Source organism: Meleagris gallopavo, unplaced genomic scaffold, assembly GCF_000146605.3.
Source record: "Meleagris gallopavo isolate NT-WF06-2002-E0010 breed Aviagen turkey brand Nicholas breeding stock unplaced genomic scaffold, Turkey_5.1 ChrUn_random_7180001955096, whole genome shotgun sequence".
In the NCBI taxonomy this organism is placed as follows: Eukaryota; Metazoa; Chordata; class Aves; order Galliformes; family Phasianidae; genus Meleagris; species Meleagris gallopavo.
Genome location: NW_011215955.1, coordinates 17 through 8,122, shown reverse-complemented (window position 1 = coordinate 8,122; position 8,106 = coordinate 17). Strand labels below are relative to the sequence as shown.

The 8,106-nt window shown below is 39.6% G+C and overlaps 1 protein-coding gene across 1 annotated transcript; it reads right to left on the bottom strand.

The window, feature by feature from the left end:
* Positions 1 to 1,700: 1,700 nt before the first annotated feature.
* On the bottom strand, positions 1,701 to 7,300 carry LOC109365103 (CUGBP Elav-like family member 4). Its single transcript, XM_019611735.2, has 2 exons — positions 6,997 to 7,300; positions 1,701 to 2,077 (listed from the first exon to the last, which is right to left on the bottom strand). The coding sequence occupies exons 1-2, from the start codon at positions 7,100 to 7,102 to the stop codon at positions 1,950 to 1,952; spliced, it is 234 nt and encodes a 77-aa protein (XP_019467280.1). The 5' UTR covers positions 7,103 to 7,300; the 3' UTR covers positions 1,701 to 1,949.
* Between the last annotated feature and the right edge of the window lie 806 nt (positions 7,301 to 8,106).

Sequence of the window (8,106 nt, the reverse complement as noted above, 5' to 3'; positions counted from 1 at the left end):
GAATAGCACTGTGTGCTCAATGTCTTGATGAAGTGTCAAGTCACTCAACAGGTCCTCACTAGTCTGTTGAGCCATGATAGCTGTTCTGTGTACCTGCTAATAGCTCATGGGAAATGTGAGGAAGTGTCATATAATTTAGCTCAAAACAAAGAGGTCAAAGCATAATTTTCTCCTTGCATTTTCTGTGAACTGATAGCATGTGCATGGAGTACTGCTGAGGTTCAGCCGATTCATGGAAACTTGTCAAGTCATTCAAATTTATGAGTCTGGAATGTGTTTAGTTAGAGTTAAAGTGCAGTGCTTTTTAGAGAGCTAGATTTGATTATTTAAGAACCACGTGTTAGGTTATTCTAAAGAAAGTATTTGATTAAATAAGTCAACAAGAATAATGGTCCCATGAAAAACTGACAAAAAGTCCATATTCTTCACTATTTCTTTTGCACATCCTCAGTTGACTAAAGCAGCATGGAAAAAAAACAAGAATATTTTGGGTATAGTAGATCTAGATAAAATCTTCAGCTCTCCTTGGATTTTTTTCTGCTTTCTTCTCTGTCTTGCTCTCATCAATGTCACCCAAATTTCTAAGGAGACTGGAACTGACATTTTATTACACCGTCTAGTGATACTGAAGACTCTGGAACTGCCATTACTGATGTCATCTACAGACACCATCACTTTGGATGATAGTTTTTAAGACATTAGAATACTTCATTGACCTATTCCAAGGAAAGATATTCATATTTCACAATGCGGTTATCAGTGTTAAGCCCTGCATGTAATTCTATTCTAGCAAGTATCCAAGTCTTGATTGTAAGAATTCAAAAAGTGGATACCCCATCTTCTAATACCTTCATTAGTAAATCTGTACCATTTTCTAATCTGATTTATCTAAGCATGGGTTCTAAAAAATAAGATTTGATGATTTGCTATTTCTTATCAGAAATCCCTTCCCATGTGAAGAACTTTCCATTTCCATTTCTACACAGATCTAGAGACAAGCTGCCCATCTGCCAGGCCTATTTTGATATTATTAGGATAAACACATGAATTGAGATTAGAGGTCCTTACTAAAACAAAGACTTTGCTATCTTAAATAATAAGAATCCCTGTATCCTTTACAAGTTGTCAGCATGCTTCCTAGCTCTCCATTATTTACACCGTGAATAATTAGTAACAAAAATAATAAGCTATTAAAATAAACCCAAACATACTGGACTAGATTGTCTTTCTGTACTGATAATGGAATGACTTACATTCCTTCAGGTCTGCATCGTGGTGTACTAGAATCATTCTGCACAGAAAATACATTTGCATTTTAATTTCCACTTCCTGAGCTATCAGTTTGGAAACCTCATATTACAAAACATTAGCCCAAGCAGAGTGATCCCTCAAACATTTCCTGGGAGCTTCAGTAGTTTGACAGACGGCCAAACTTTCAAATGTCTTTCAAATGCTGGATGTAGGGAAGACCACATTTATGCTGAGGTAGACTCTTATGCAGTAGCACAGAAGTGTACATCTCTGTGATGTGTCTCTAGCATCTACTGACATTAAGTGAACATGCTGCTTTCTGCTCAATTCTGGCAAAAAGTTTTTCATCCTTCACATAGAGGCAGGGACTCTTTGTGGAAGGAAAACAAAGAAGCCCTTAGAAGCTTAGAAGCCCAAAGAAGCCCAAATTTGTGCTTTATTTATCTCCCTGCAACTTAGGTAAGTGGCTCATGGTGAATTTGACTCAATATTTTTGGCATCTCTAAACGACATCTTTTTTTCCAGTGCATCAAAACTGCTGGTGACAGAACATATCACTCCTCGGGGTTCTGTGCTTTAATGAAATGACAGCGTCATCCTGGTGTTTCCTTTGATGAGTTAAATACACCCAAAGCTCCACATGCCATCTTCCTATAGTATGAGTAGCAGATCATACATAAATCATTCCTCCTACCATATCAGGCCATAGGACCAGTTCTTGCTTTTCGTGTTGCAGGGCTACTCACCGGCATTGTCTGGCTGCCATGCAAGGCATTGATAGCTGCTTGGGCCTCTGCATGCGAAGAGTATTTCACAAATGCACACCCTAGAAAAAGAAAAAGAAGAACATAAGAAAGGTTGCATGGGTATAAATGACATAACATTTAAATATTTTATTCCTGTCCTCAGAACTGGTGATAGAGAAGGTAGTGCAGAAAGCATAACAAGCAAACTGGTTATTCCTTCCCAAAGTCCAGCCATACGCAGTTCAAGGACTTCTTGAGGCAAAGCTAGATCAAGAAGTTCCATGCTGCTTGCATATAATTTGGGTGGACACAAGCTTAGAGAGAACCTTCTGAAACCACTTATTTTTGACCTTTATATCTTCCCATGTTAGCGTTGCACAATTTTATAAATTACTGTGTGAAAATGACTTTCCTTCTATTTGTATTAAACATACTGTAGAATGCTCCTCTCTCTGGTGTTCTGGAAAACAGTGAAGAATTGAACAAAAGTAAGCAGAAAGCTTTTCATTCCTGTTACAAGTCACCACAGGCCAGTTGTAGGGAAGGCATTCAGCTTGTTTCAAATACACAAGGTATCTGTCTTATATAATTGCTTGGTAGAAGTCCATTACAGAGGCTACCCAGAGCTTGTTCTGGCTCTAAACAGCTTTGATCTGACAAAGCATGACATACCTTCTGATAAACAAATGGAAATGGAATAGATATGCATGTGATGACTGCCATCTTTACAACACCGAAACCTGAATTTTACAGTGAATATTATATCATAAGCTACTTTACCATGGCTTTCCTATACACATCAGAGAAATGTGGGCAGTGCTCCTCTGGCCTACACAGCCATGTGAAGAATCTCACACTCTCTGAACTCTTACAAAAGATTCCAGGGCAGAAAGGTGCATTTATGAATATATGCTAGAGTGCAGAAATGATCAACACTTCAAAGGGTCACATGCATCACAAGAGTGGTGGAAAGTATTGCTAACACTCTTAGCTACAAGCAAATTGACTCAGAGGGAGGAAGAGTAATTTCCATATGCTAAGGAGGATTTTGGAACAGATTGGAAGAGATCTGAGAAGTTCTGGCTTCCATCCCCTTTCATTACTATTAAAGACTCTTGAGCTTTTAATCAATTTGCAAAGCCCTAGTTGTTTCCCTGAAGGAGTGCAGAACACTCATGAGGGATGCCAGCCCTGACAACAGGACAGCTGTCCTTCATTTCCTTTGTAGAACCTTTAGAAGGTCAACAAACCATCACGGATCCATGCAGTGCATGGTGGGAACTGCAGCACTACAATACCTCACTTACAAAAGTAGAAGAATGAGCCCCGAAGGTGTCTATAATCATCACTACAGGCTGGCAGAAGTGGAATCAAAGAAAGCAATGATAGACCCCTTCTAAAAAGAACACATACGTATGCTGTCAGCTACTGGTTGGGATCCCTTCACTTTGCATTCCCTCACACCCCTGTGCTCAGAGTGTATTTCAAGAAAAGCCTAATGATTCTTGCTAATAGTAGGATCTAATTTACAAGGAACTGAGAGGAGACAATCACAGGAAAATGAGATAGATAAACTTCAGCTAGAAACAATGGAGATCAATTATGACATAATCGCAGCCCAGCATTCCCAGGCTCCTGAGATTCTGTGCCTTCCTCTTCATTAATCAGAGATAATCCAAAATTAGGGTGTTTAATTATTTGCATAGATTCTTTTGTACTTTATGCCTCTAAAAATAAGATGCTGATTAGCAAATATACAAAGGCTTTCCAGATTCAGTTACCCACTGCATTTAGAGGTGGATTTTTAGCTACAGTGATGCTGTCATGTTGAGGGCTTCACTTTCTTCAGGTGAAATTCGCCTCTGTACTGAAGAACCTGACAGATGAGTGGAGCTGGATAAAGGTGGGAACGAAGGGAACAGGAGGTATCTGTCTTATTTAATACCTTATATGCTAACGAGAGTCCTCCATTGCTTTTTCCTACTGTAGGAAGCTACTTAGGTTTTGAGCCAGAAGGACAAATGAAAACTCAGTTTTCACCTATATTTAATGTCAAAGAAACATTTTGTTCCCTCTGTGCGTTCAATGGGATGGCTTTTGTACACAATATGAAACGTGTACACAATCATCTTTCTGCCCTTTGCCACCAGGATTGTGCCCAGGATCTCATGAGCTGAGAATACTGAGAACATGAGTCACAGCACTCCTCAAAACAATGGTGTCCTTGTGACAGGAGCAGTTCTGGAGTTAGAAGGGATTTTGACATGCAGAGAGATATATAACCAGGCTGAGCAGGGAGACACATGTGCACAGATGATGTGTTGGGGTGTTTTTTGTTTTTTTTTTTTTTGTTCGTTTTTGTTTGTTTCTTTTTCTTTCCTTATTTCAAGATTATAGAGCTGGAAGGGCTGCTCTGACTGTCTTGTCAGCTCTTCTCCGAGAGCAGAGGAGACTGCAGAGTCAGGGCCTAAGGTTATCATTGGAGAAGGTGTTAGACTCCACTTGGAGCACTTCTGGTGTAATGGGAAGTCTTTGCTTTCTGAGATACTAAAATAGACAACTGATGAATTTGAAAATAAAAATGAAACAAATTATATGAGAAAACAACAAGGAGGGTATCCAGAGAGTGGCAACACAGACCCTATGGGTCCTGCTGGATTGCATGGACTGGATCTAATCTCACTGTGGCTTTCATACCTCTCACCTGTGGAATCCCGTGGTCCTGTATGCACACTGGTGAGCTTTACTCAGATTGACGTAGGGAAGCTCATTCCTTTCCCACCTCCCCCAGCACAGACATTCTGCACTTCCTTCAGCAGAAAAATGCCCTAGTCCCCATTCTTCTGACAACTGCTTTCATGCTTCAGCAGCAACTGTGTCTGTCTGGCCCTGGGTGACTGATGCAGATGTCCACAGGCCTCATAGAGAGCATGCCTTACGGCTCCAGACATCTACACATGGATTCAGGCAAGGCTGAAAGGGCTTTCTGCCTGTTACTGAGCTGTGGTGGCATTCTCTGGGAAGCTGAAATTCAAAGTAATGATTGCATTGAGGTATCTGGAGGGCTAGGAAGTTCACCACAGGGATATGTGGTGAAGATTCATTTAATTGCTTGGACCAGAGCAATCTGGTTGCTATCTGACACTTAGTTGATCTACCTAAAACTCAGTTTGGGTGGAATTTACACCTTATAGGTCTTGCCCAAAATAAATATCTCACAAGTGATATGTGTCACACTGGTTTCTAGCAGATGGAAGACATTACAGTCTGGGAATAACTCTGTGGGAGTTGTGGCTCGCCTGACTGTCTCCTAAAATAAGGGCACTACCCTTAAGTTTTGTACAGGATTGAATGCTCTTTGTGTGTATGTATCTGTGCGTGTGTGTAAATTAGGAGCTTCACATTCTCAGTAAATAGCACCAGCAAATGGAAGCTGGAGCCTCTGTCAAGGCTCAGTATTGATCCTGAACAGCTCAGTGAAATCAAGCCTGAGACTGCAGCCTGCTAGCACTAATAATTAAACTGGTTAGCAATATGGAGCTGCCACTCAGATTCAGACTTATAATGAAATTGTTTAAGAAAAAAAGAGAAAGAAAGAGCAAGAATGAATACAAGTCTGTGGTTTGGATTTCCTTTGAAACCTTTTTCTTACAGAACTCACACATTATTGCCTTTATTATTACTCTGTTTAACTCCTTTGTCATTAGATTTTGTTCTGTACAAATCCAGGTAGAGGTGGATTTTTTTTTTTGGCTTTCACCCAATTCGCTGATTTCTTCAGTGACAGAAGCACTGAAATATCTACCACTGAGCAATGGTTGGAGCTCTTCTTGGGGAATCAAGCCTTTGGGTCTCATGAAGTTAAAGTAGCAATAAAATTTAGGAAAGATGTCCACAGTTTATTTTAAGCCATTTATATAAGGAAGATTGGGCTTTGCTGACTTACATCAAAATATTGCCCTATAATGCCAGCGTGAAATCATTTTGGGCCACCAGTGACTTTATAGAACAGCAATATCTTTCTTCAGTGTATCACTGTGATTTGGATTTCTTGCCTTCCTGTTGCAAAAATATGCTGGTTGATTTTGTCACATGTCAAAATATCTAGTGAGATATGAACTGCATCAGCAAGAGTGGTCTCTTCCCTGGTGCTGCATGTTCCAGCACAGTTTTTGATGTATTATAAGCAGATCAATATTTGATGAACACATTATACTGTCAATAGAAGAGGGCTTCCTATTCAAGTTGAAGTAACTTCGTCTAGAAAGCGTCAGGGAAAAAAAAAATGACCCTCAGATTCAACAGAGAAGTTTCATTTTCCCATATGGACTCTAGAAAAGATTCTTTGTACTGCCCAGGAACAGGAGATCCTAAAAGGTGGCAAAAGAGGGTAAGCTTTGCAATTAACCATTGAGTATTAGTATAGTATACTATAACATAGTATTAGTAACATAGTATTTCAAACAGTAACTGCCTTCTGACTGTGTTGTTTACATCACATCCCTTACCCTTGCAATTTTGATTGCTGGTTGATGTATATCTGTGCAAAGACCAACTAAAGAAAGGGAAGACCTAGGACCGGTGCATGAGGAATAAGCAAAGACAGTGGTGGAAAAAAGAATGAGCCTGTTCAATGGGAAAGAAACTCCCAGCCTTCCTGGGGCTGATGGGAAGAGCCTGTCTTAAGCACTTGTAAAGGTACTGTTTCAAGAGGGAAGGCTCTGCCCTCTGAGGAAACAGGAATAGGCAACACTGTACACATGGGAAGACAGCTTGTTGTGGAGGGGGATATCCTTAAATGCAATTGGCTCTTTATTCTCACACACAAGCAGACAGAAAACAGTAAAGAAATGGCCTCCCTTGGCAAATATGAACCTTTCTAAGATACACTGTCCTTGTAGCCATCTAGTGAAATTGTTGTGCCAGAGTATTATATATACACTAAGACCTAGTCTATCTTGAAGATAAGAACACAGTGTGCTACAAGCCATGATCTTACCTTTGCTGTTTCCATCGGGTCCCCGAAGGATTGTGCACTCCTCGATGTTGCCAAATGCCTCGAATAGCCTGCGCACATCATCTTCTGACTGCTGCTTATTAAGCATGCCCACAAAGAGTTTTCTGTCTTCTGGAACAAAATAAAGAGATGCTTACCATATTTCAGAAGTGATTTGAAAGCCAAGATAGTTCGGTATCACATGCAAAAGAAACAGTGAATTCATTGAGGAAACATATTTCAGAAGCTGTAAGTCATTTCAGGTGCTTGGCTCTAAACACCTTAATAACATCTAACTCTCAGGGAGTACTTGAAAATAATTTGACAATTTCAATGAAAGAAAAAAAATCTCCCAAGCCCAGAAACATCTAAAATGTTTTAACTGCTTCTTGAGACCTAGGCACCAAAGTCTTCCAGATTAGCTTTGTCTGATCAATTTTTGCAGTAAGTGAAATGACAACATTACTCAGACTGCCATCCAAGAGAAACGTGGATAAAGATAGCATACAGAAATAAAGTCCAATTGAAAAATAACATAAGTTAGTAGCCTTCACAATACTAAATATGTGGCAGGAAAAAAAAAGTTTAACATAAGCTGTTCTAAATGAGGATAGAACAGAAGCCATGGTCTGTAAATCAAGATTTGTCATCCATACCCACTCACAGGCATATACATTCAAGTTTGGATTATTTTTTAAGTTCACTTAAAATAAGCCCAAAGTTTTTGAAACATATATTGTTTCTTAAAACATGAAGTTAATTTATATAAATGCTAATATCTGAAGTAGCTTAAGAAAGGGGCTATTTCATGTCAAAGCAGGATGTGGTCTAGTGGCAGATATTGTATCTTGAACAAAGAAGACTATTTATACTTGGACTTATACCAAGAATGGAGAGCTGCAGTCCACAACATAACACATTGAGAAAATGCCTGTGGAAACAGACCAGACCACTGAGTATTGAGCTGAGTACAGTCAATGAATACACAGATGATATAGTATATTCAAGAGCTTGGCTTATGTAATTATTGTACTAGAGCAGAAAAAGACACTCACCCTATCCTGGGCTCACGTAGGAAACTCCGGTGGAGTGGATCTCCAGAAGAGATCCTTC

Coding starts and splice junctions, on each gene's coding strand:
- LOC109365103 (XM_019611735.2), bottom strand. CDS start 7,102: ATGCTTAATAAGCAGCAGTCAGAAGATGATGTGCGCAGGCTATTCGAG. Junction 2,078..6,996: donor ACCCGATGGAAACAGCAAAG/GTAAGATCATGG, acceptor TTCTTTTTCTAG/GGTGTGCATTTGTGAAATAC.